The following is a 26,130-nucleotide window of genomic DNA, read 5'->3' on the forward strand; positions in this document are numbered from 1 at the left end:
AATGAAATCAATTTGGTCAGATTGTTCTACACAAAGACACAAATATTATTTGACTTACTTACAAGGGTATAAAGATATGGAACTTGTGAGAGACGTTAAAAAATGGTAAAAATCGACACAACAGAGACATCTCGACTTTTAGTACAGGTCAAGCTCCAAACACATTGGGACCTTCATTTCCCATCATGCAACTTTCAGTCGTTTCCACTCTCCACTTTTTGAATGCTAATTATTTAATGAAAAAATAGCCTTGAAGCTTGTTATAGAAGTAGGATATGATGGGGTCAAAAGATGAATACAAAATGATCACATAACAGCAAATTCTTTAATATAATTTCTTTATTTTGTTCTTCACAGATGAACCAGAGCGTCCTAAAACTCACTGTGAGCACCACAGAGACAGTGTGCAGACCACTGACAGAGAGGGATATCCTATAGTTGGAGCCTACGTACCTCAGTGTGACGCTAACGGACAGTACAGATCACTACAAGTCAGTGTTTGCAATTGGTTTATTACATGAAATATCCTTTTCAAATCAGTGATTTAACTTAAAATGCGTGAATTCATTTCGGTTGCTGGTCATTGTTATTTTTAGTGTCACGGCTCCACTGGACATTGTTGGTGTGTGGACGTTAGGGGGCAGGAGAGAGGAGGAACCAGGACTCCACCTGGTACAGCACCCACAGACTGCGACAGACCAGGTGAGAGTTCGGCTGTCGGTCTGTGCTTACTGGCTGCTGTTGGGCCCGGGTAACACACTGGAATGAATCCAATCAGATCAATCTACACAGACTTACTAGTATTATCTTGTAGTTGTGGCCGGTTTATTTGATCAGTTTAAGATTTATCATGTAAACAAATGTTATGCCGTTCTCCTCAGACGAACCAGAGCGTCCTAAAACTCACTGTGAGCACCACAGAGACGGCGTACAGACCACCAGTCCAGAGGGACATCCTGTTGTTGGAGCCTACGTACCTCAGTGTGACGCAGGAGGACAGTACACACCACTGCAGGTCAGCTAATTGTCAGATTGTCAGAACAGATTTTTGAATTTCATTCGATATAGCAGAATAAATAACATATATTGTTTCAGTGTCACGGCTCCACTGGGCATTGCTGGTGTGTGGACGGTAGGGGACAAGAGAGAACAGGGACCAGGACTCCAGCTGGTGCACCACCAACAGACTGCGACAAACCAGGTGAGAACCAAAAGCATACACGAACACGACGGACCCCTCCCCCTCCCCCGCTTCCGCTTCCTGTGAGCGCTTCAAACTGTTCCCTCCTCTGCAGTAACAGCACAACCAGCGTCAGCAGGTGTATTATGTCATGGCGCTCCAAGGCTCTCTTGCTAAACATTGACCTGTGAACCCCCTAATTCCTCAACTCAGTGACAAGTCAGGCAGACAGCACGTTTATGTGAGTGTGTGTGTCTAACCTTGTAAGTGGTGCACTGCTGAGGTCATTGGGTCACAGCCTTGGAATGCCTGGAAAAACAGGTGATATCACTGCAAGACTGTGTGTGTGTGTGTGTGTGTGTGTGTATGTAATGGAAACAGTGAGATGAAGCTAAACCAATATGAGAAACAATTACATTTTGTTTTTTATATTGTTGCAACTTTGTTCTTTTTTTTTTCTTACATTAACTACAAGCTGACAGGGATACGTGGCGGCTGAATGGATTTTATGACCTTAAGCCCTTTTTCACTACGAGTTGTCATTAAGAAAATAAACACTACCCCAGTCATTTGTATGTCTTCATACAAACACAGCCCTGTCCTCACATCCAGCATTAACCCTAAAGTAGTAATTTTAATGCAAAACTATAACGAAGAAAAAAGGATTATTAGCAAATGTGTTAAAACATGTGTATTTGATCAGATTTATAGTATTAATTGGCATTTATGTTTTATGTTTGACTGCATTTGTTGTTCTTAATAACATTAAAATGAAGGACTGACTATGCACTACATATGTGAACTATTGAACATGCTCTAAAAGAATATGCATATGATCCCTGCTGTCGTTCGTCTTTATCCCTCCAGACGAACCGGAGCGTCCTAAAACTCACTGTGAGCACCACAGAGACGGCGTACAGACCACCAGTCCAGAGGGACATCCTGTTGTCGGAGCCTACGTACCTCAGTGTGATGATAATGGACAGTACACATCATTGCAGGTCAGCATCTGGTGGCAGAATAGCAGCTTTATTCATGAATCTCATGCAACTTTTGAGCAACGTGAAGAAACGTAAGCGTCATTTTGATATCGTGTGCTTCCAGTGTCACGGCTCCACTGGACATTGTTGGTGTGTGGACGTTAGGGGACAGGAGAGAGCGGGAACCAGGACGCCACCTGGTACAGCACCCAAAGACTGTGACAAACCAGGTGAGGGGAAAGGGTCTATTCTTTGAGGTCTTCATACGCGAACACTGAAGGTTCTGCGGTTACATGTCGGTTACTAGCTCTGAGGAACCTCGTAAGGTTTTTGTACTCTGTGACTATTTATTTACTGTTATTTAATCTGAAACCCTCAGATGAGCCTGTGCGTCCCAGAACCTACTGTGAGCAGCACAGAGACAGTGTAGAGACCACCAGTCCAGAGGGGTACCCTTTAATAGGAGTGTTCGTACCTCAGTGTGACTCAGATGGACAGTACACATCTCAACAGGTGAGATCTGCTCTTAATCTAAAGAGACATGATGCCTTCGCTCTCTCATGAGGCATGTTATGTGTAATAATGGTTGGTTGTTATTGTGTATTTCAGTGCCATGGATCAACTGGACATTGTTGGTGTGTGGACAATAGGGGACAGGAGAGAGCAGGAACCAGGACCTCGCCTGGTACACCACCTGTGGACTGTGACAAACCAGGTGAGACTCGCCGGGGTGACTTTAATATTTATCTAAACTCTGAGGATAGATCACATCATTTCTGCAGCATTCTAGCTGAGTTGTCAGGGTTGATACTTCAGAAGCCCATCCAAGGGGTGGGGGGGGGTTTCTACTCGCTTGTACAGGATATGAGGAGAGCTTTAACAACCCTCCGAGCAGAGTTGTACAGTGCAGACCAACAGAACGAGAACATGGCCGTAATGAATGCCACGTGTTCGGGATAAGTCAGGGATTGTGTGAAGGCTGCAGTCTGTGCAGAAGTCATGATGCCATCAAAGAGGAAGGGGAGGTCAGCTTTTCAGAGGTCAGCTTGCCCCGGATAGTGGATCATCATCAGCATAGAGGCACGTCTGTAAAGACACGTTGACTCGGTACAACATCATAACTCATGTGGATTTAAGTGTTATCGCCCAGACCTGCAACTTGAGATTCGCTTGATACAGTTCGTCTATTACTTTTACAACTTTTGTTAACTACTAAATGTTTTCCAGATGAACCGGAGCGTCCTAAAACTCACTGTGAACACCACAAAGACAGAGCTCAGACTACCAGTCAAGAGGGACATCCTATAGTTGGAGCTTATGTGCCCCAATGCGACGCTGACGGACAGTACCTCCCGCTGCAGGTTGGCCTCCATAACAGACCCGTTTTACTGTGGTTTAATGTTATCTGAGTAACTTTAAACTAAATGATAGACATACTGCCTAAATAATCTTTCATTGTTGTGATAGTGCCACAGCTCTAGTGGACATTGTTGGTGTGTGGACAATAGAGGACAGGAGAGAACAGGAACCAGGACACCACCCGGTACACCACCCAAAGACTGTGACAAACCAGGTGAGTTTTACCCTGCCAGAGAAACCTCAAGCTATATTGTATATATGCTGTTTACGGTGGCTATAACAAGGTTGTTTAAACATATCAGCTTAGAGGAAAAAGACCAGAGTGAAGGAGTTCCGCAGCGCTCTGGATGACTTGTGAAGGATGAAAAGAATCCTTTACGAGGCCAGCCAGACGTATTTATAGTGTATAGTTTATACGGGACACGGGAAGAGCTTGAGCAAGCCAAATGTTGTAGACAGCAGAGCCACGATGCCAGATGTTTGTCAGGGATTCTACCGAAACGTGTCCGTGCAGGATCCAATTCTATTTGATAATAGAGAGGCGTTTTAGAGGTCAGGATTCATTAAGTGACAGGTGAATCGAATCAATGAAAACAAGTGACGACAGAATGCAGCGTTCTTTGATTCTGTCACAGTCAGAGGTTAATTAAGGTGATGAGGTTGAAAGTTCAGTGTCATCTGCATAGAATCGGTAGAACCAGATAAGGACTCGCAGCAAAGAGAGCAGTCAGGAGACAAAACCAGCCACGTTTCTGTTTAAGATATTCATTCAATCTTATGTACATTTGTTATTGTTTTCCAGATGAACCAGAGCGTCCTAAAACTCACTGTGAGCACCACAGAGACAGTGTTCGGACCACCAGTCCAGAGGGACATCGTTTGACTGGAGAATTCACACCTCGGTGTGATGCAGAGGGACAATATCTACCTCGACAGGTACAAACTGTGATTTCTCTGCAGAGTGTTTCTCTTGTTTCTGTTCTTCTTCTTATTCGTGCGGATAGCGTTGTTTTTAACTGTTATGTGCTTCAGTGCTCCGGTTCCTCTGGATATTGCTGGTGCGTGGACAGTAGGGGACAGGAGAGAAAAGGAACCAGGACCCCACCTCATAAACCATCTGTGGACTGTGACAGACCAGGTGAGACTTCTAACCCCCCCTACACACACACACACACACACACACACCCTCTCTCTCTGTGACTCTGTGATCCTCTCTCACCCTCTCACTCACTCAACAGAGGCCGTTCTATAAATTCACCTCTTGCTATAAATCCCATTTACGACCGTCCGAAACATCTGAAGCGGTCACTTCGTGGTAAGATGAGCAGCCGGCTGTTGCCAGGCGACCGAAGCACAAACAAACCGGGCTGCCTGAGCAGCTGAGTGACGGAGCGGTGTTACCTCCAGAAAACACAGACGTTCTCTCAGCTTCATTAAAACTAAAAGCATTTTAAGTTGCACTCGCTCACAACTGGAAGCTGCTCAGTACGACCACAGTGAGCCTTATTCTGGGATTCCTGACGTAACCCCATAATTTGTCCATTTTAGTTCTTGAATTACATTTGTCTCATATTCAGAAGTTTGCGTGATGCCGGCATCAAGCACACACACATTATGCTCTCGCATCTGTGTGCCCACATACAACTCGTTGCCAACACAGTAAGTCAGCCTGAGGACTGAAATATCATCGATTTAGCATTTCTGTCAGAGACACACGGACCACTGAACTCAGTTGGTCATGTGGTTAAACAGTAAATAGAAGTAAAAGTGATTCATGAGACCGGATCGCAGCGTGCCGACCGCCACTACAGTGAACGCTGCTGGAAAAACTCGCCAAGGCCTCAGTGTTAATGGTTTATTTAGCCTTCTTCTCTCTCACTACGGAGCTAGTCTCTTCTCACCCTCCTCTCAGATATTACCCCGATCTCCCTCTTAGTCTTAGCAACTGTGGTCTGGCATCAGAAACGCACAGAGAGCGAGAGAGAGAGAGAGCGAGAGAGAGAGAGAGAGAGAGAGAGGCCAGAATAAACATTAGTGGAAGCCCAAAGTGGTTTCAGGTTTACTTTTAAGGCTCGCCTATAAAGCGAGTTATTAAAGAGATTTTACAAGGTAAACAATATTGACGAAAGCAAGATGTGTGTGTGTGTGTGTGTGTGTGTGTGTGTGTGTGTGTGTGTGTGTGTGTGTGTGTGTGTGTGTGTGTGTCTCTTTAAACACGCACCATTAATCAAGCACTCCACATATCACTGTAATGTAAACTCCAGCAAGAAAACACCCAAACAATCTGATTAAATAATGATATGAATTACAACCAAATGGGATGGGAATTGTAATTCCTGTAGTAGTATACTTAACTTTTTTTTTTATATTAAATTAAAAACGTTAACAGCGTTGGGTGTGTTTGATTCGTGTCCCCCTCAGTCCCCGTGGCTCCGACCCAGCGCCCCGAGAGCGTGTGCGAGCGATGGAGGACCAGTTTGATCGAGCACTACGGCGGCAAACCGGATTCGCAACAATACGTGCCTCAGTGCGAGCCAGATGGACAGTTCAGTCCGGTCCAGTGCTACGGAGAGACCACTTACTGCTGGTGCGTGGACCAGGACGGACGCGAGGTCGCTGGCACCCGATCACATGACGTCGTCAAACCTGCGTGTAAGTGTCTCTTCACCGGCGCTGTGCCGTTTGGTGCCTCCAAGCATGGCTGAAACGTAATTTCCAACCCTTTGTCCCAGGCCTTCCCTCAGCGGCCCCGCCCACCGTGCGCCCATTGCCCCGCCCCCGCCCAGACGTGACCCCACCGCCGAACGCTGACATCACGCTGCTGTACGCTCAGGGACAGAAAATAGGAGCGTTGCCCCTCAACGGGACCCGACTAGATGCAACCCGGTCCAAAACGCTACTGACCCTCCATGTAAGAGATGAATGGACACGCTTCCATGTGTCCCCCTTTAACATCTGGTATCTGTTTTCCTAGTTAGTTCTCATGGACATAGCGGTGTTGCTTGATTATTAAGAAAGATCGTTTAAATTATGTTTATGCTCATGTTCACGTGTGTCTCCAGGGTTCCATCGTTGTTGGTATAGCCTACGACTGCAAAGAGAACCAGGTCTATTGGACAGATTTGTCCGCCAGAACCATCAACAGGGCTTCATTGGTGGCTGGTGCCGAGCCAGAGATACTCATTAACACAAGTAAGAGCACACACTGACGCTCCTTTACTTCTGTGATATGTGTGTGTGTGTGTGTGTGTGTGTGTGTGTGTTTTAAATGATCCCTAAACCCTCCTTGTGGTCTCCCTGCTCCCGTGTAGATCTGGTCAGTCCAGAGGGTCTGGCGGTGGATGTCAAACGCAGGTTGATGTTCTGGGTCGACTCGAACCCGGACATGATCGAAACCGCCAACCTGGACGGCAGCGGGAGGAGGACGCTGTTCGGCACGGACCTGGTCAACCCTCGAGCCATCATAGTGGTCTCTTCCACCGGGTAAAGACCCAGCAAGTCTTTTTGTCTGTCTATCTTCTGGCAAACAAACCTGAGTGTTCTAGTCTGTGATTTGAGTGGCTCTTTCTGTGATTTTTTTGTCTCAGTTGTCAAACAGAGAAACTCAGTTTTACTGTTAGTCGACCAGGACAGCTTCAGCATTCAACTTCCAAAGCTTTGGGACGGTTCAGTCTGGACTCGCAAACACGCACAAATCTCCTCCCTGAGCAAAAAAAACCAAACAAGCGCACACTCACACACACTCCTCACGATGGAGTGTCACACCCTGGAGGTGCTCCGCCGAGGCAGAACGAGAAACAGTTCCGCAGTGTGATTTTCTATCAGGAGGTAGCTTTGGGCCCGCTGGCACGACCGTGACAAACACACGGCCAGTCCTCAGTCGGGCCGTGAGTCAACAGGGCCTGGGTCTGATTCATTAGTGCAGGTTGTAGTCAAAGCTGCTTCGGAGGAAAAGATTCGTGTTGAGTCTGGTCACTGAACACGACTTCATCAGTACGAGACAAACGATCGGGATAATCGAGGAGAGTAACGCATGTCTGCCAACTCTGTCATGTAAGTGACTTTTAGTGCTTTCTCTGTCAGTGCTGCACCAAACTGAGCCAAGAATACTGGACGGGATTCACTGATGTTATTAATCCTGGAGAGTCACACACACACACACACACACACACACACACACACAGGCAATGAGGTCGGTCAGCTCTCCAGCAACAACATCTGCTTTTCATCATCGCAACTAATCGCATGATCAACAGGTATGTGTGTGTGTGTGTGTGTGTGTGTGTGTGTGTGTGTGTGTGTGTGTTAATGTGGCCGATACAAATGATTAAACATAGCAGCAAAAACACAAATCATTAAACAGCACATTGTTGGTTTGACAGTTTAAAAGTTTATTTTCTGACTGAATGCCAAGTACGCGTGTGTGTGTGTGTGTGTGTGTGTGTGTGTGTGTGTGTGTGTGTGTGTGTGTGTGTGTGTGTGTGTGTGTGTATATATGTGTGTGTGTGTGTGTGTGTGTGTGTGTGTGTGTGTGTTTACATACTTGCGTGTGTGTTCTGACAGAAAGCCAAGTCCTAAAGGTAATCACCGCTTCACACGGGTACACTTATGATTAAGCATGTGGTCTGTGATTTCTGAGCCTACACATGTTGCCCTTTCACACACACACACACACACACACACACACACACAGAGAGAGACATAAGCACACACACTGAAAGTAAGCGCACACGCATTATAAAAGCACGTATGAACGTCTCACACGCCGACATCTGCTCGCCTGTACCTTCATCAAATCCATTAACGTACAGACTCATAAACACATGGTGTGTGTGTGTGTGTGTGTGTGTGTGTGTGTGTGTGTGTGTGTGTGTGTGTGTGTGTGTGTGTGTGTGTGTGTGTGTGTGTGTGTGTGTGTGTGTGTGTGTAAGTTGATTGCTCATGTGGTGTGTATTACCTGTAGTTCCCAGCGGACGGCCCGCATGCACACCATCATCTACAGACGAAAGGCAGCCCACACACTCACACTCACACACACACACACACTCACTCTCACTCCGCCTGTTATCGTCCCGCTGAGCGCAGCTTTGAAATGTTGCAACTGATAAAATAGGATTTGATTTGGTCGCATTCATGAAAATGATGAAGCAGAACGTTTCGTTTGAAAGGGAAGAATGTGTCTATTTTGCGTCAGCCGGTGTGTGTGGTCCATTTTTCCTGGTGTATACAGATAAAACCGAAAAAATGCAGTGGGAGAGAGCCGGGGTCAGAGGTTGCACGTTGCTCAGAGTAACCTGACCGTGACCTCATCAGCATCAGGCAGATGGTCCCTCGAGCCCTACCTTTACATACCTACTCATGTGTGTGTGTGTGTGTGTGTGTGTGTGTGTGTGTGTGTGTGTGTGTGTGTGTGTGTGTGTGTGTGTGTGTGTGTGTGTGTGTGTGTGTGGTTTTCCTCTTGTCTCATTATATTAGCCAGATTGCAGCGATGAGTTCCAAAAAGACGCACAGCTGCAGAAACGCTTTAAAGTGGTCAGCGTGACGCAAACAACGCGCTCTATAATCCCTCCGTCCCCTCCGTCTCTCTAGAACTCTGTACTGGACCGATTGGAACCGAGAGGCTCCGAAGATCGAGAGCGCGTCGGTGGACGGACAGAACCGCAGGGTGGTGGTGTCTGACGGCATCGGTTTGCCGAACGCTCTCACGTACGACTCGTCTTCTGGACAAGTCTGCTGGGCCGACGCAGGTAAACACCACCATCGATGTGACCGTTACTCACTTCACTTCCTCCCCTGAAATCTTTTCCCCTCCCCGAAAACATCCTTCACAGCTGCCGTCTCATACACACGTTTTCCTTTTCTCCAGGTACAAAGCGTTTAGAGTGCGTCTCCCCGGACGGTTCGGGCCGTAGAGTGGTCCACCCCAGCCTCAACTACCCGTTCAGCATGGTCTACTACAGGAACCACTTCTATTACACTGACTGGAGGAGGTAGTCACCTTTCTCCACCTCCATGTTGTCTTTAATTCTGAGCACCGGTCAGTCAGCTGATCGCTGCGACGCCCCGCCTTCTTCCCCCCTCATCCTCAGTGTCTCTCTCTCTCTCTCTGTGTCTCGCCGCCCCCCCACCCCCCCCCCCCCCAGGGACGGAGTGATCGCGGTGAACAAAGACAGCAGCCAGATCACAGACGAGTACCTGCCCGACCAGCGCTCCCACCTGTACGGCATCGCCATCGCAACCACCCACTGTCTATCAGGTATACTGTGAAATGACACACACACACACACACACACACACACAGACACACACACACACTATCACTCTCTGTCACCCGCACTCTGTTCACACTCGGCTCACATGTGTAATTAAAGCTGTGTAGCAACAACCAAACGCCCCCTCTCTCTCACACACACTCTGACTTCAAGGTGTACCAGCTCGTGCGCGGTGATGTCATCACATCAGTCAACTCCCACCAGATGTCACCTTAAACCCCCCCCCCCAAGCCTGCTATCACACTGAGACAGGAAAACCTGGTTAACCCTACGCAGGGTCTACACAGCATAAATACACTTCTGACACAAAAGCAGCACGTTGGTGTCTAAAAAAGGATGTGTTCAGGGACCGCATTGAGTGTAGGTCACCAGCATGTCGGGTAAAAGCAGAGTATTTTTTATCTGTCATAAGATGGAATACCATATTACAAAGATACTGTCACAGTAGTGCTCAATATAAAAACCTACACGAGTGAATAGTTTGCACATGAAGTCAATAACTTTGTTGTCGGATGAAACCCACGTTTGCGTTTCATCACCAAACAGTCATCACACAGCTGGCTCCGACCCCCCCCCCCCTCCCCGTGTGTGAAACAGACAGGAGAACAATGATTACACAGCTGCCCGAGACTCTCTACCTGTATTTTGCGCTTTTGCGTCACGTTTGATGTGTTCGACGTCCGCAGATGGCCCCGAGTCCTCCCAAAGCTCCGTATTAAAACCCTTTTAAAGTACAAAGCGGCCCCCTCTAAACACAGGACGATCCCTAAAGTAGCACCTTGGCAGATGTCGCCGTCAATAGAGTGTAAAAAAAAAACAAAAAAAAAACTTGCTCACGGGCAGAAGGGAGTGCGAACACGGTTCGGTCAGAACGATGGCGAGTGTTTCTGCATGAATGTCACGTCTGTGCATCCCCGGAGCCTCGCGCTAAGTAACGGCTTCAAAGGCGTCGGCGTGCGACTTAATTGTGGCCGTGACGACGGCTCTAAAACGCTCTTGTTAAGGGGTTTGGGAGCCGGCCGTGAGAGGCTTAAAGGCTGTTATTGTTGAACACACACACACACACACGCGCGCGCGCTCTTTACGGGGAGAATCCCCAGTCGTCACAAGTTGTTAAGTGCAGGGCTTTGTTCGGGACAGACGGCCTGTTTGTTCTGTCATTAGGCCGCCGAAGCACTTAAGCTCCCATCCTGTCACATTTTGGATTCACACAGGAAGAGAAAATCAGACCTGTAGCTCCTCATTTCCACCCGGCGCTATAAACAAGAAGCAACAAGAAGAAAGGTCTGTACTTCCCGTGGCGATGGAAGTCAAAGTTCTATTTTGTCCTCTAAATGTCTTGGCTTTGTGTGTCTCAGGGAGCCACTGACGACAGCGCAGCAGCTGCAGGGTCCTTTTGGTGCTAAAGCTCTGGGGCGACCACCTTAAAAAAAAAAAGTGCCTTCTCCAGTGTCCCTCAGAGAGAAAAAAGGACACTCAGCAGGGTGCAAGATGGCTTCCTGTTGCCAGATCGACCAAATTTACAACCTCTCCACTCACCCCAACCCCCAATTATCTCACCTTAAAGATATAACCCCCAAATAAATGTTTTGTAAATTTGTTTTATACCTCATTTTGTTAGTTTTTTTTCTACTGTATTTTTGTACGCAAGTTTTTGTTTGTTTTTCTATCGATTTAAAGCTACAGAACAATTTTTAAAATGTATGAGTGTAGGTTTTCTGCCAAAGAAGAAGGACCTGAGGAGCTGTTAAACTGTTCTGTTGAGAAACAGCTGCTTTTACATTCACTCTTTGTTCTTTTTGCATTCAGAGTGGATGCACAAAAACAGTTAAAAGTGTTTGAGGAAATTTGTAATTGGCTTTGTTAGTGGTAGCGATCTTATCATTTAACTTTTGGCAAAGAAGTGAATTCCCCAAAAGTATTTTTGTTCAAATTCCATAAAGATATTCTGGGTGGGAAATCACTGCAGCTGTTGAGTGACTGAACCAGTTCAATCTGACTCCAGGTCAGATGGTGCCATATCTCTCTGCACTACTAATCTGTATCTCACACATGATGAAAGGACATTCTTTTTTTACTACTTTTCAAATCTTTATCTTTTTATAAGATGTGATATTTATAACAATAAAAATGTGATTTGGTACTTGTTTTTCATAGATTGTCGTGTTCTAATGCTTCTTCTTTAAAGACGCTTCACGGAGGAACAAGAAGCACAGGAGACAGGACCTCTGCTCAGCTCTATTTATAGATTCACATGTAAACCATTTCAAAATAACCTCTTCTTCCACCTGTTTTCTCTGGAAACAAAAAGATACAAATATAACTTGTCAGTTTGAATGTTTCAGAAGCTTATCTGTGCTTTCTGCTGAGGCAGCGAGGAGACGAGCACAAGGTAAGACCACACACGAGCACTTAAATACTAATTCAGCAAAAACGGTTTGCATTTGCTCCAAAACGCCCCAAAATCCCATCAAGTCTGCTTCCATGTAGAACAAATACAAACTCATGTATGTCCGACAAAAACAGGCTTTCTCCCCCCCCCTTCAAAATCAAATCAATCAGTCCCTCCTTCCTTCCCTCGTCATCCTCGCTCTCATCTGCCGACCTTGCCCAGCCTGTGGTCCGTCTTGGGGTCCGCTATGATGGCCTGGACGGCCACGATGGCCTCGTTGATCCTGGTCTGGAGCTCCCGCAGCTCCTCGATGTGCAGCAGGCGCAGGATCTGGGCCGCTTCGTTCAGAGTGGCGTCTAGAGGGGAACATTTATTTCACTTTTACGTTCTAGCGGATACATTTGTGCACTCGATGCATGTTTTTGGATTTGCTCTTCCTGTACTCACCTCCAGTGTCGAAGCCCAAGATGTGCTTGTCTAAAGCTACTGGGACACCCTGGGAAACAACGTCACACATATTTCAGGGTTTCTTGTGACATAGAAAAACCTCTGGATATCATTCTTGATGCAGAATATTACAACACCTCTCTATTCTGGCTGGCTTTAGCGATGGCTTCTGGAGAAAGTCTCTCCTGGATCAGAATACGAATGGCCTGGCAGGAGCGCATGAAAACACACACTCACTGGTTAGTATGAGAAACCCCTACAAGTGTATAAAGTCTTGAGAGCAGATAATTAAGAGACACACGGACGGCGCGTGAGCTCACCTTGAGCATGACCAGGTAGTCGTCATGCCGTTGGATCTTTAGGATGTTGGCCAGAGCCGTCACTCCCGCTTTGAAATCTGGACAATTACCTATAAAAAAATAAACACACACAAAGGATGATTTCATCTTTCACCTTGAAAACAAATAGAAGAAAGCAAGGAACAGGCCGAGCAGTGTTTTTCTACTCACCGTCGAGGTTGAGGAGAGGGTCCACCGCTTTGTCGCTGTTGCTGGAGGCGGCCAGCGGCTCGCAGTTCTTATACTTATCTACTGAGGATGAACACAATGCAACCATTGTATAGAGACTATGTTAGCGTGTCACGTGAGGATAACACAGGAATATATATGAGTTTTTAACATGCTTTGCAACACTAGTTCCTGTAGAAGAAGAACTTGACTGTGGGCTGGTGTCATTAGAATACATATTCCTTTGACAATGTCTCCATCTATTGGTCATCGGCGGTATTACAGCGTAGTAGCAGGCAACAGTCCAGCACATGTACACCTACTGCTGCTCACCATTGTCTCCGTATTCATATCTTACAGCCAGGCCCAGTAACCAGTCCACAGCCTCCTGCTTCTCCTGAAGTCCAAACGGACAGTTCAGATCCTGCAGGTACTGCACACAAGAAACGCACACTTATGTCATGCATGTGAGGAACCATGATGAATGTCCTCTTCATAACAGGGTTCATGGTCAAGCTTTAAGAAAGACGTGGCGTCACCTTCTGGTAGGCTTCGGGCCAGTCTGAGCTCGGGATGTTCCTCAGGTTTCCTCGGTCCTCGATCTTGTAGTGTCGGATCTTCTGGTCCTCGAGCCACACCACGCAGTTCCTGTACTGTGTCTCATCTGATGCAGAGAGGACACACCAATGGACATTCTCTTTAACAACAATGCCGAATCAAAGTGTGCCGTATAAGAAGGTCGTACACATTTTTTTTAATCGCGTGAACAAACATATACAGGTTTCTCAGCCAAAAAGCAGCACGAAACTGCTATTTTGTTAGTAAGAGTTTGGCATGTCGTCGTCTCCAGTGACAGGACTCCGGCTCCACGTTGCACCGCGTTTACTAGCGAATACTTGACGAGTTTCGTCTCACCTGTGCAGTCGAATCCACTGGGGTTGTGATAATCTAGCGCCGTCAATTTCCTACGAAACATTTCAACGTGTGTTTCGTGTGTAAACAGCTGATTTCTTTGGCTAACAGTTGCTATCTTGGCTGTTTTCTCTGTTCGCGATCCGTGTGTGGCACTACGCATGCGCCGCCGGACATCCTTCAACTTCCTGTTCTAGAACTATCGAAATAAAGTTCTCCTTAATGACCACCAGCAGTACATATAAATATTTTCCGAGAGGCACTTCCAGTCCTACTTTTAATATATATATTGGGGGGTTTTCTGGCTTCAAGTACTCAAAAACACAGATTTAATTTTTCATACTTTCTTAGACGTAACATTCCTGCAGTTTTGTGTAGAATTTAACAAACTTCAGTGTTGTAAATAGACAATAATTGAAGGCAGCCTTATTACCACAGCATTGGTTGTTTTTACAAACGTAGCAATTTTAAACATCACCGACATGTCACCAGAAAATAAGTTAGTGGCATCTAGACCACCTTAAATGAATCAAAAAAAGACTCAATTCCTAATACAATCTCACAGTATGTTACAAAGAAAGGGGCAGAAACGTTGGAAAAAATTACAGCTTTATTACACGTCACATTTTATAAAATGAGGCAAAAAACATCCAAGATGATGCAATTGAGAAGAAAAAAAAATAGACAAAAAAACAAACTAAGGTTGATGTGTGTCGGTTTACGTGTCGGCGTTGGCGTTTATGTTCAGAAGGGCCTCATGCGCGTGTTAAGGGGCGGGGCTCTGTTGGGCGGTGTGATAGCTATGTCCAGATAGTCTCCGATCTGGAAGCGCTGAGACTGCAACGTCATGGAGTCATCTGCGCCCTTCCTGCCGGATACAGTGTTGCCGATATCTTTCAACCTGTAAAGGGGGAGGGAGGGGCAGAAAAGTGTGTCAATAAACAGTGCACACAAATTCACCTCAACATTAGGCAAGAGGCCTGCTCCATGAGTCCAACCAGTGCGGTTGTAGTGTGACGCTAACCTGTACACTTTCCCTCTGGGGTCGGGGAAGACGATGGCAAAGCTGAAGTGGGTCCCCTTTTTTCTGGCTTCAGGATACACTTCCTTCACCAGGCTGGTCAGCTCCTTCAGAGTGGCATCCATCCTGAAAAAAAACACACAGATTAGTACCTGAACAAGAAGCTTTCCCCCCATTTTATTAACTCAGCTTAAAACACTGGATTGATACAACAACAAAGCAAAATGTTTGCGCTCTCACCATGTGTATATCTGCAGTTCGCTGGAGGGAACGTTGCCACGGGCAAATTCGTCTGCTCTGTGGTGTCGACCGCTGTTGGTGGTGAAAACACGCAGCAGAAGGGGGCAGGTCTGCAGCAAAAACAAGCAGCACACATGAGAAGATTAAGAAAAAGTCACAAGTCAATAGAAAGGTAATCTAATAAGTATGTTTTTTTATATAAATGGAATAGATCGGTTCCTTAAAATAATTAAATTTAGTGTCACTACAACGATCAACATGAATCCTTGGACGTGAACCCATTACACACAAACATGGAAACAGACACAGGGATCCCATCTGGGTGTTTTATTTTGAAAGGTACAGTAGTGGCGTTAATGAAGTTCGCTGCCCCTTAGTGGTCACACCGAGTAACTACAGCATACGACATTTTGAGTGCCAGTTAAGTTAAATATTAACTCAATTAGTGTTGTAATTGTGTAATTGGTTAATTGTCATGATAGTAACCTAATGTAAGTAGTACCTGAATACATATATATATATATATATATATATATATATATATATATATATATATATACACACACACACATATATATACACATACATACATACATACATACGTGTATATATACATATATATGTATATATGGTGTACTAAAGGATAGTTATAGAGCTAGCTTAGTCCACCCAAATGAATGGAGGAGCAACAAATATTAGAGACACCTGTGGAAAGTGACCACTGTCATCTCAAACCCCACCAAAGTGACTCGTGACAGCAACCGATATACCACTTTAATTAATGACCCCCCGGGACAACTGAGCTGAGCTACAAATAAAGCATGAATGTGTTTGCTTGGCATTGGAAACCTAAAACGTATTTTTATTTTATTTTAAATTGGATACATGCAGAACACGCTCGTTCCGTTAGAGACCCCACCTGAAAGTTGCATTTAGCAAGTTTTGAGTGTCTACCCAGAAACTTAAATTTTGTTTTTATTGACAGTTTTCTAGTTCACGCGGGATGTGTCAAGTCATTTTTTTATTAACCTCAAGGTAAGCAATTTAATAAAACTTAAACCATAAAATTTACTTTTTCGTAACGTTAGGTTGACGAGGGCTATATATTCACGCTAAGCTAGCACCATGGGCTAGCACTAGCAAGCTAGCACCAGCAAGCTAGCACCAGCACGGTATAGACGCCAAAATTCAATCTTGCTTTTTTCCTTTACTTGTGATGACGAGTGCATAATATAACATGAAGTAAAACTGGAATACTACATGATGTTCTAATGTTTGGAGTTTATCCTAAATAAATAAGTCAAACAGTCGCCAAGCTGTTAGCATAGCATTCAGAGCTAATTTAGGTTAGCTTAGAGCTCATATGGTAAACAGGCTAACGTAAAAACCGGGCTTCGGTCTACCTTCTCTCGGTCAATGGGCTTCTCCGGCTCCTTCTTGATTTCTTCCTGCGTAATCCGTGATTCAAGGGCCATTGTTATTTTTCACAGATATATTAATGCACGTAGGTGTCGGTGCTAGCTTCTACCACCTTGCTTGGGTTTTTTCTCGTAGCTGCAGAAACGAATGAGACCGAAGCCGTTTCCGTTTCCGGTATTTTTTTTTTAGCTAACTTCAACCAGCGACAGCTCTATCGCCCCCTACGGACTCGGAGTGTCTATGCGTCACCGTGTGCATGGCAATATTATAAAGCGTTTGCTTGGTCAAGTCCTAAATCGAGTATGTATCGTTTGAATAATGTTTCCTGTGCATTGTAATCTAATCATATATATATATATATATATATATATATATATATATATATATATATATATATATATATATATATATATATATATATATATAAATGTATAGTATCACTGTCATTCATCACATATCTGCAAAGTGTAGAACAGAAACATCACCTTGAAGCTGTTTAGTGTGACTGAAGGGAAAAACAAAAATCTGGAAGTCACATAAATCATCAGGACGTCTCGCAGACGTTCATACTGGCTGGATCCAGGATCAGTCCGCCAAGTCCACCTACGGAACTCACAGTCACATGCTGCTCTCCCCCTCATTCATTACTGCATGTGTATGTGTGTGTGTGTGGCTTTCTGGGTAACTTATATGTGAGTGTTGTACAGTGTGTGTGTGTGTGTGTGTGTGTGTGTGTGTGTGTGTGTGTGTGTGTGCATCCTGACACTGGCCCCCTCTGTTCTCCTGCTGGCTAGCTGATCAGGAGCTACTCTAACAATCAGCTCTGTTTTACCTCTCTCCCTTTCTCCCTACTCATTCACTTTGTGTGACCCCCACCACCACCACCACCACCACCACCTCCCATCAGAATGGATGGCATGGACCGGCTTGACACAATCCGCCCGCCTTTCTCCCTCTGTCCCGACTGAGAGATCAGACAGTGGGTCTTTGAGTCCGGTCCTGACACTGATATCCATTCATCGATATGCATCAGGAGTAAGGGCCGCTGTTACTCCCATAATGACTCCATTAGAATCACAGACGCCCTCTCTGTCTCAACCCAGTACGTCTACCTGCCCCTCGAGGTGCTCAGTTTTGCAGGGCCAGACTGCAGAGGAGACTCTAACAACAGTGTGTGCAACTCTAGCGTCATTATTTACTTTTTCAGCATATATATATATATATATACTGCTACACCTATGTCTACAAACCTCTCCTAGTATTATAGCTCAAGCTGTGCATGTTACAGCTTCCTCAAGTTTGCTTCAGTTTTGCGAGCGTCCCCGGTGTAAACTGAGGAAGTTGGTTTTGCTCCCACACTTCAACAAACAGTGGGGAGCGCTCATCGGTCACAGTCATTAGCAGCACACAGAGCTGCACTGTGCCGCAGGCCGACCGCTGCCAAGTGATGTCGGCCTCTGAAAAGTCACTACCTGTGTCCTGTTACAGTCACAACGGGGATCACACACACACACACACACACACACACCTTTTCACTACAATGCAACTTTGTTCTTGGTGAGAACTTTACTTTTCACCAATTTAACTTGCGTAACATTCGTAGGATATCTTGAACTCTGCTGCTTTGATTTGATTATTTTGAAAGTGCCCACAGGAAGTCACCTCACAATGATCTGGATGTCTTGACACCGGAGGCTCATCTTTTGATTCAATGTGAAGGAAGGAGGAGCTGCAGGTTTGTGTTTGTCTCAGTACATCAGACCCAGACAACATTCATCATTTTCATTATGCCAGGGGTGGTGTGACAGTCAGCTGTTTGTTTGTTTCCGTGCAGGAAAGGAACATGTGGAATATTTCCCTGCAAACAACCTGACTGTGCAGACACAAGGTGAGAAAAGTACTTTATATTTTCTTTTGAAAATCTGCCGAAAGACCGAATCAGTTTTGAAAGAGAAATTTTAGAAAATAAAAGCTTTTATCATCTCTCTCTCTCTCTCTCTCTCTCTCTCTCTCTCTCTCTCTCTCTCTCTCTCTCTCTCTCTCTCTCTCTCTCTCTCTCTCTCTCATGAATAATCAATACATCGATCAATGCTTCAGTGTGAATGGTGATGCTCAGTGAGGACTGTAGTAGTGTGGCGTTGTACAGTGTGCTCAGTGTGTCTTTAGACGAGTGGGCTCAGTACAGTACAGTCCACAGTGGGCAGAGAGGATCATCAGTTCACATGAATTCTGGCGCTGGGCCTTCGCTCTTCCTCCTCTCACTTTCATTCCTTTTCATCCTCTTCTTGTATCAAACTTCTCTTTTGTTTCATCGCCCCGCTTTGCTTTCATCTGTTGCCACGGCGCCCCCCCCCCCCTCTGAATCTCCCTCTGCGCTGCCGTCAGGAACCGGCCAAACCTGGTACAGAAATCCACTCTTCTACGGGCAGCGCCGTGTCATCGTGCCGTCCTTCTCATGTTTGTGACTGTTTCCTCAGGATGTCTTGGCCTGCTCTGTACGCTCAGTTGGTCGGGGCAAACCGTCACTCCACCAGCCTGGGTAAAGTCTGGCTCTCGGTGCTGTTTATTTTCCGGGTCATGGTGCTGGTTGTGGCTGCTGAGAGCGTCTGGGGGGACGAGCAGTCTGACTTCACCTGTAACACACTACAGGTAGGGCATCTACATGTGAATGCAACGTCTATAAAGCATCCGTACTGTTTTCATTCCTGCCTCTGTTTTTCAGCCTGGCTGTGAAAACGTCTGCTACGATCAGTTCTTCCCCGTCTCCCACATCCGTCTGTGGTGTCTTCAGCTTGTCTTTGTCTCCACGCCAACGCTCCTGGTTACAATGTATGTGACCTATCGGAACCACAGTGACAAGAAGAGGCTCCTCCAGGTGTGTGTACGCTTTCATTTGTCTGCTGCGCCGGTGGGAGACGAACCGTCTGCGTATCCCATGTCTCGTCTTGTCATGTCATGTCTTCTTTAGTTGTGATTTGTCTTGTTTTATATTGTCATGACTTGCTTTATCTTGTCATGTCATGTTACATCATATTCGATGCAGCATCCTGTCTAGTTTTATGGTTTCATATCATGTGGTTTGACAGGGTTCTGGTAGAGCTGGTTTCCTCAGCAGCAAAGGCCAGGAGGAAGATCTGGAGACTCTGAAGAGAAGGAGACTCCCGATAGCTGGTGCCCTCTGGTGGACGTACGCCTGCAGCCTGGTGTTCAGGCTGCTGTTTGAAGGAGGCTTCATGTACGACTCTGGTTGTCTGCCATATTGCTGGTTTGGTATAATCCTGCCGTGTTGCCTATCTGCACACAGTATGTGTCTTTGTCTCTCCAGGTATGCCCTCTATGTGGTGTACGATGGTTTCCAGATGCCACGGCTGGTGCAGTGTGACCAGTGGCCGTGTCCCAACCTGGTGGACTGCTTCATCTCACGCCCCACCGAGAAAACCATCTTCACCGTCTTCATGGCCACTGCCTCCTCCATCTGCATGGTCCTTAACATGGCTGAGCTTGCATATCTTGTTGCCAAGGCTGTCACTAGGTAGAGGCATTAATCAGTGAGACAGTCAGGTGATTAATTCAAATGTGAAGTCCTTCATCCTTCATCTGGGTTATCAAAGCGCAGACGGTCCTTAAGTGCACAACTTCTTCTTCTTTCAGGAGTCTCGGCAGTCAAAAGGAGAGGAAAACATGCGGAAAATCCAGCCGAGAGAGGACGCAGAATAAGACAAACCACAAGTCACTTGTCTCAACCTGAGGAAGCAGGAACAAAGGTGGACGATACAGGCAGTTAATGGACTTAAAAAACAGAATATTTACAAGTGGTACACGTGTGAATGATCTACATGTGTAACTACCACTCAAAAAGTGAACGTTTTCTGTGATACCTTTGGTGTTTTAAATGTAGCATTCAAGAGGTGGAGAGGCTGGAACAACTCAAAACTGTATTTTTACATAATACTCCCTGAGATTGTACATTAATACTTAATTGTCAATACTACAATACATTGAATATAAATACACTCACCACGTCCTACTTTATGTACTTATCTTTATTGCGTGCTAGTCTAATAGTATGATTTAACAACAACAATAATAATCATCATTATTATTATCGCTCCATTTAATTAATCAATTAAATGTAATCAAACCATGTGATTAATCAAGTCATGAAAAAAAGTTAAACTGTTTTGACAAAAGGAAAGAAATGGAGTTAACAGTACAACATCAAGTGATCGACTGTATGGACCTCTGCTGATTGGCAGCAGTGACTGCACCACCTGTGAACTGCTCCACCTCGCTCCCCTCCTCTGACGTCACTGACACGAAGTAAACAGACGCGTGGTGTAGAGATTTCACCCCACAACAAGTGACCACGGTGAAATAGTTTGTGGTCTTTGAACACACCTTGATCGCCTGCTTAAGGAGAAGTAACATTATGAAAGACATGCTAACTTTAATGCTATGCTGATTGTTGTTTTCATTGTATTGCATTTATTCCCAGTTTTTTGTTTATTTTACCTAATTTTTTACAATTATTGCATATTTCCGGCACGACTTAATGCCAGGTATTCGTCTACAGCTAAATATGAGGTGTTTCTAATACTAATACTACTTATACTACTGCCTACAACTATATAAGTAATGATAATCATAATAAAATAATATTTTACTATTCTGATAAATCGTGTTTTATAGTAGTAGTAGTCGTAGTAGTAGTAGTAGTAGTAGTAGTAGTGTTATTTTGAAATAGTATTACATTTGGCTTAACAGTGATGTGGTGGAGTCGCATGTGCCCCCTGCCACTACCTCCACACACACACACACACACACACACACACACACACACACACACACACACACACACACACACACACGCACTCGCGCGCATACAAGCACGTACCCCCCCCCCCCCCCCCCCCTCGTGCGCCCCAGGCACGGGGACACCAATGTGTGACAGTGGCGGATGGCCTTGGCCACGCGGGACGCAGCCGCTGCGCTTCGCCTTCGCGAGACAGGTTCCACACGCGCCCTTTTTTTGAGACTAGACTGGCCTCGTGTCTTTTTTTTTTTTACTCTCTCTCTCTCTGCCTCTGCCTCTCTCTCTCTCTCTCTCTCTCTCTCTCTCTCTCTCTCTCTCCCTCTCTCACTAATCTCACCCACTCCTCGCCCGGTCGCCTCGAGCCCACCCGTGGGAGTAAAAGAAAGAAGAGGAAGGAAAGGAGTGAGAGAAAGGAGCGCGCGTTTCAGAGGAGAGCGGTAAGCAGGTGGAGTGGAAGCTGGAGTGATGGTGTTGGGCTGGAGTGGGAGGGAAGAGGAGGGATTATCATCCATCACCTGCTGGATTATGAGCACCTCTCATGCTGCGTTCACTTCCCTGTGGGAAAGACGGGCAGACAGGAAGCCGCTAATATTTCACCAATTGAATGAAGGTTTTATTTATCATTAAAAACACCAATCTGGGTCTTGCACAGTAAATTAGGACGTCTCCCCATCACCGGACATCATATTCTCTTAAAGTGGCAGTTTGGGCATTATTGTATTTATTCAAACATCAGTTGGTATATTGTCAAAAATTCCAATTTTGCATCAAAACTGGAAAAAAAAGCAATGTATGTCATTTTACTATTTTTAATATGGTTCTGTATTTTGAATATGTACGCAGGCTATTAAACCAGACTGTAGTGTCAAGTGAGTGTCCGTCACGGCACCCTGCTGCTCCACGTTCCCTGTTTATTCTGGGATGGTTTTTCAATAGATAGATAGAACCAAAACACGGACACCCTTTTTATTTATTTTTTTCATTCAGCGTCTTTATTTACATGTGTGGCATTGCACCTTTACACTCATTATATCTTTACTCACCTCCGTGACACCTGTAACGCACCCGTACACCTTTATTCATCCGTACCAAAATATCATGCACCTTTGCACGCTTTATGCACCTGCAGGCATTTTATGCACTTTTGCACACTATGTGCACATTCCGTGTGTCCCGGGCCGCTGTCCGCGTATCTTAAAACGGTTTTCGGGGACGGACGCGGCAGGCCAAGAGTTAACTGTTTGGGCTGTTTTAGCACAAAGACCTCTGATCCATCAAAAGCACACGCCAGCCGGGACAATGTCCATCTGGGAGCTTCTCTATTGTCTGTCTTGACAGATGGTATTTCATCACGTCAACACATCATGTACATGTACTCCTGCCGCTGTTAGATCGGCGTGTCGGTAGACAGTTACAGTAATCGGTCTGTTGAGAATGTTGTTCCCTTTTCCTTTCACCAATCGGAGAAGTCAAGGAAAGTTTGTCCACTTCTATTTAGACGTGTATGAATTTGTGAAGGTGTATTTTGAAAGGTTTATTGTATTCATAACAACTTTATTGAGACTATTACATTTCCTTCTCAGACTGCTGATTTACTCTGCGTGAGGGGAAACACAACGGAAGCCTTGGGTTTTGTCCGTCACATTAGAAGTAGTAAGTCGGCGGCGGCGTGGCGTGCGGCGAGCGTAACGTTGCGCGTGCGTACGTATCGGCCGATCCCAGGCAAACATTTGCCCTCCTCAGCATTCCTGGGATGTGATGAGTCCGGCATTCAACCGGGACGACCTGTTATCCGCTCATTCACTTCCCGCAGATGGCCGGCCTTTTGTCCACAAGCCGGCCAGCTCTGCCACGCGCATACACTGGTACACACACAAAAAAAAAAAATGCACGCACATATGCATGCACCAAGTTCTACGCGCACGCATAAATATACATGCATCCACATTCGCAGATAGTGGCATACAGATGCATGGATACAGCTTTGTTCTGTTCTAGAGCTTCCTCTGAAAGGCCCCACAACCATATTAGCTTCTATATTGTATGATGCATGAATGCATGCAGATGTGTCGTACGATAAACTGACTCCATGCGGACGAGAAGACTGAGCAGGAAGTAGAAGTGGTGAGATGTGATCCATGTATAGGACATTTGACAGTGAATGTGACGTATAAAGTTGATTTTGTCTCTTCTTTCCAGATATAGTTTTTCTTCTGATCTCTGGTCGATGGATTTGTCACTGACAATACAACAATATTTTAGTAAGTCGGCCTTCCTCTTTTCCTCATCATGACACTTTTTGTTGTCACCTCTGACCTCGAAACCTGGAATAGACGTCACATCCGGATCCTGGTCTGGTCTGCTACTGAGAAGCATTCGCAGCAGCACAGCGTTTTTTTCTGCAGTAATTAGTCCCAGCGCCCCAAATGTGTATTAGTCCACCGCTGAAAATAGTCCCAAACAAATGCACGATTTATTGTAGAACGAATATAGAACAAGATTGTATTTCCAATGCATCTCTGGTCTCTGTCTCCTGCATCTCCTCCGGTTTGTGGCCCTCCTCACTGGGGCCTCCTGCCTTCTTCATCACACACTCCTGTTTTCCTCTCCAGGCTAGAACATCGAGTGAAGCATGGGTGACTGGAGCTTTCTAGGGCGGCTGCTGGAGAATGCTCAAGAACACTCCACTGTGATTGGAAAGGTGACCGATGGACTATTGATCAACTTGATGAATATGAAATGATATGACGTTCACGTCCTTCTCACACGATCTTTAGACACCCGAAAGGCCACGATTCAGAATATTTTATTTCACATTTCTGCGTATTTGAACTCATTGGAACTCGGCAAGAGACCTCTTCCTATTTGTCAGTCTCCACCTGGACCGACTGTGATTTTGAATCCTTCCTCCCCAGGTTTGGCTGACCGTCCTCTTCATCTTCCGCATCTTGGTGCTGGGCGCAGCGGCCGAGGAGGTTTGGGGCGACGAGCAGTCCGACTTCACCTGTAACACGCAGCAGCCCGGTTGCGAGAACGTCTGCTACGACGAGGCCTTCCCCATCTCCCACATCCGCTTCTGGGTGCTGCAGATCATCTTTGTCTCCACGCCCACCCTCATCTACCTGGGCCATGTGCTGCACATCGTCCGCATGGAGGAGAAGAGGAGGGAGAGGGAGGAGGACCTCCGGAAGGCCGCGCGGCACCAGGAGGACCACGACCCCCTCTATCACAACGGGGTCGGCGATGGAGGAGGAGGAGGCGGGAAGAAGGAGAAGCCGCCAATCCGCGATGAGCACGGGAAGATTCGCATCCGCGGGGCGTTACTGAGGACCTACATCTTCAACATCATCTTCAAGACTCTGTTTGAGGTGGGCTTCATCCTGGGACAGTACTTCCTCTACGGCTTCCACCTGAGGCCGCTCTATAAATGTGGCCGCTGGCCCTGCCCCAATACTGTGGACTGCTTCATCTCCAGGTTAGACTGTAGGATGTTATCTTTGTGTGTTTGTTCTTTTGAAACGCAAAAACAACATGGAAGTGTAGCTCCTACCCTCCGGTTCCTCCTCAGGTAGACACTGTTGGCTCTGTCGGCACTGTTGCTGCTGTTAGCAACGTTAGCTGCTGAAGGCAATCCCTCGATATCCCTCCTATTCAAAACATCAAGCATTATGCGTGGAAAAGGACGTAGCATTTCCTCTTGTTAGATTCTCTATTAATACATTTGTGAATTAAATGTGGTTTTGTTCGTCTGTTGTCGCAGGCCCACCGAAAAGACGATCTTCATCATCTTCATGCTGGTGGTGGCCTGTGTCTCTCTGCTCCTCAACCTGCTGGAGATCTACCACCTGGGCTGGAAGAAAGTCAAGCAGGGGGTCACCAACGAGTTCGCTCCCGGCGGTGAGTCGCCGCTGCCGAGTGGGGACGAGCCCGGGGACGCGGAGACGATCCCCGAGCAGACCTCTCCGCCAGCGCTCGACTGTTTGCCGGCGTACGCCAGCGTGAACGTGGTGGGGGTCGGGGCAGAAGAGGGAGGCGCCTACAGTCCAACCGAGGCCTGCCCCACAAGGATGTCCTTAAGCCCCGCCTCCGGGCCCGCCAGGCTCAAGGTGTACGGCACGGCGTTCCACCCAGATGACTTCCTGCTGGAGGCGCTGCCCACTTCTTTTTATGGCGGGAAAGTGAGTGTCGGGAGCCACGAGCAGCTGATGGCAATGGAGCAGAACTGGAGCAACATGGCGCTGGAGCTCCACAATCTGGAAGGAAAAAACTCCTCAACCTCCTCCTTCTCCTCCTACCCTCCTCCTCTTCCCACCTCCGCCTCCTCCTCTCCTCACGAGGAGACCACCCCGCCACTTCCACAAGGGGAGCAACACTCCACGTTTCCTACACTTCCTCGTCGCACCCCCCTTTCCCCGCTCGCACCGGAAGAGGCTGCGGCGGATGACGACGCTTCCCCTTATATGGTCCCCCGTGACGACTTCACCGTGGTTACCAGGGCGGAGATGCATCCGCCTCCTGCTTCCGCCGCGAGAGAGGTCCTGAAGCCGAGTCGGTCCAGCCGAGCTCGCCCCGACGACCTGGCAGTGTAG

The 26,130-nt window shown here is 46.4% G+C and overlaps 4 protein-coding genes and 1 pseudogene across 6 annotated transcripts in view; 3 read left to right on the forward strand and 2 right to left on the reverse strand.

The window, feature by feature from the left end:
- The window catches only part of nid2a (nidogen 2a (osteonidogen)), a 33,187-nt gene extending 21,253 nt beyond the window's left edge, over positions 1-11,934 (forward strand). The window contains exons 22-41 of the mRNA XM_068719387.1: positions 358-491; positions 597-702; positions 882-1,015; positions 1,096-1,201; positions 2,048-2,181; positions 2,285-2,390; positions 2,540-2,673; positions 2,770-2,875; positions 3,388-3,521; positions 3,628-3,733; positions 4,322-4,455; positions 4,552-4,657; positions 5,941-6,171; positions 6,252-6,430; positions 6,582-6,711; positions 6,831-7,002; positions 9,109-9,266; positions 9,386-9,509; positions 9,663-9,775; positions 11,150-11,934. Of these exons, the coding sequence (XP_068575488.1) occupies positions 358-491; positions 597-702; positions 882-1,015; positions 1,096-1,201; positions 2,048-2,181; positions 2,285-2,390; positions 2,540-2,673; positions 2,770-2,875; positions 3,388-3,521; positions 3,628-3,733; positions 4,322-4,455; positions 4,552-4,657; positions 5,941-6,171; positions 6,252-6,430; positions 6,582-6,711; positions 6,831-7,002; positions 9,109-9,266; positions 9,386-9,509; positions 9,663-9,775; positions 11,150-11,160 (2,558 nt within the window). The 3' untranslated portion in view covers positions 11,161-11,934. The remainder of the gene's footprint in view (positions 1-357; positions 492-596; positions 703-881; positions 1,016-1,095; positions 1,202-2,047; positions 2,182-2,284; positions 2,391-2,539; positions 2,674-2,769; positions 2,876-3,387; positions 3,522-3,627; positions 3,734-4,321; positions 4,456-4,551; positions 4,658-5,940; positions 6,172-6,251; positions 6,431-6,581; positions 6,712-6,830; positions 7,003-9,108; positions 9,267-9,385; positions 9,510-9,662; positions 9,776-11,149) is intronic.
- Positions 11,935-12,017: 83 nt separating this feature from the next.
- On the reverse strand, positions 12,018-14,208 carry rtraf (RNA transcription, translation and transport factor). Of its 2 annotated transcripts, none has more exons than XM_068719389.1 (8): positions 14,052-14,208; positions 13,676-13,800; positions 13,470-13,569; positions 13,140-13,217; positions 12,951-13,039; positions 12,768-12,836; positions 12,631-12,679; positions 12,018-12,539 (listed from the first exon to the last, which is right to left on the reverse strand). In XM_068719389.1, exons 1-8 carry the CDS (start codon positions 14,110-14,112, stop codon positions 12,385-12,387), a joined length of 726 nt encoding a protein of 241 aa, XP_068575490.1. In that variant the 5' UTR covers positions 14,113-14,208; the 3' UTR covers positions 12,018-12,384. The 2 variants fall into 2 exon arrangements, with proteins under 2 accessions (XP_068575490.1, XP_068575489.1); XM_068719388.1 differs by having other exon boundaries at positions 13,140-13,220.
- A 432-nt stretch (positions 14,209-14,640) lies between these two features.
- sap18 (Sin3A-associated protein) lies at positions 14,641-16,885 on the reverse strand. The gene is made up of 4 exons (XM_068719676.1): positions 16,713-16,885; positions 15,310-15,419; positions 15,073-15,195; positions 14,641-14,949 (listed from the first exon to the last, which is right to left on the reverse strand). Exons 1-4 carry the CDS (start codon positions 16,782-16,784, stop codon positions 14,793-14,795), a joined length of 462 nt encoding a protein of 153 aa, XP_068575777.1. The 5' UTR covers positions 16,785-16,885; the 3' UTR covers positions 14,641-14,792.
- LOC137879100 (gap junction beta-2 protein-like) lies at positions 15,397-21,326 on the forward strand (annotated as a pseudogene).
- A 2,847-nt stretch (positions 21,327-24,173) lies between these two features.
- LOC137878909 (gap junction alpha-3 protein-like) lies at positions 24,174-26,130 on the forward strand. Of its 2 annotated transcripts, XM_068719416.1 has the most exons (4): positions 24,174-24,242; positions 24,457-25,016; positions 25,302-25,575; positions 25,648-26,130. In XM_068719416.1, exons 1-4 carry the CDS (start codon positions 24,174-24,176, stop codon positions 26,128-26,130), a joined length of 1,386 nt encoding a protein of 461 aa, XP_068575517.1. The 2 variants fall into 2 exon arrangements, with proteins under 2 accessions (XP_068575517.1, XP_068575516.1); XM_068719415.1 differs by having other exon boundaries at positions 25,302-26,130.

The sequence above is a fragment of the Cebidichthys violaceus genome, unplaced genomic scaffold (genome assembly GCF_023349555.1).
Source record: "Cebidichthys violaceus isolate CVI_PGR_0920_01 unplaced genomic scaffold, fCebVio1.0.p SCAF_24, whole genome shotgun sequence".
NCBI classification, from domain to species: domain Eukaryota; kingdom Metazoa; phylum Chordata; class Actinopteri; order Perciformes; family Stichaeidae; genus Cebidichthys; species Cebidichthys violaceus.

Coding starts and splice junctions, on each gene's coding strand:
- rtraf (XM_068719388.1), bottom strand. CDS start 14,112: ATGTTTCGTAGGAAATTGACGGCGCTAGATTATCACAACCCCAGTGGA. Junction 13,801..14,051: donor CAGTGGATTCGACTGCACAG/GTGAGACGAAAC, acceptor TCTCTGCATCAG/ATGAGACACAGTACAGGAAC. Junction 12,680..12,767: donor AAGCCAGCCAGAATAGAGAG/GTGTTGTAATAT, acceptor GTTGTTTCCCAG/GGTGTCCCAGTAGCTTTAGA.
- sap18 (XM_068719676.1), bottom strand. CDS start 16,784: ATGGCCCTTGAATCACGGATTACGCAGGAAGAAATCAAGAAGGAGCCG. Junction 15,196..15,309: donor GAACTGCAGATATACACATG/GTGAGAGCGCAA, acceptor GTTTTTTTTCAG/GATGGATGCCACTCTGAAGG. Junction 14,950..15,072: donor CCCAGAGGGAAAGTGTACAG/GTTAGCGTCACA, acceptor CCCCCTTTACAG/GTTGAAAGATATCGGCAACA.
- LOC137878909 (XM_068719415.1), top strand. CDS start 24,174: ATGGGTGACTGGAGCTTTCTAGGGCGGCTGCTGGAGAATGCTCAAGAA. Junction 24,243..24,456: donor ACTCCACTGTGATTGGAAAG/GTGACCGATGGA, acceptor CTTCCTCCCCAG/GTTTGGCTGACCGTCCTCTT. Junction 25,017..25,301: donor GTGGACTGCTTCATCTCCAG/GTTAGACTGTAG, acceptor CTGTTGTCGCAG/GCCCACCGAAAAGACGATCT.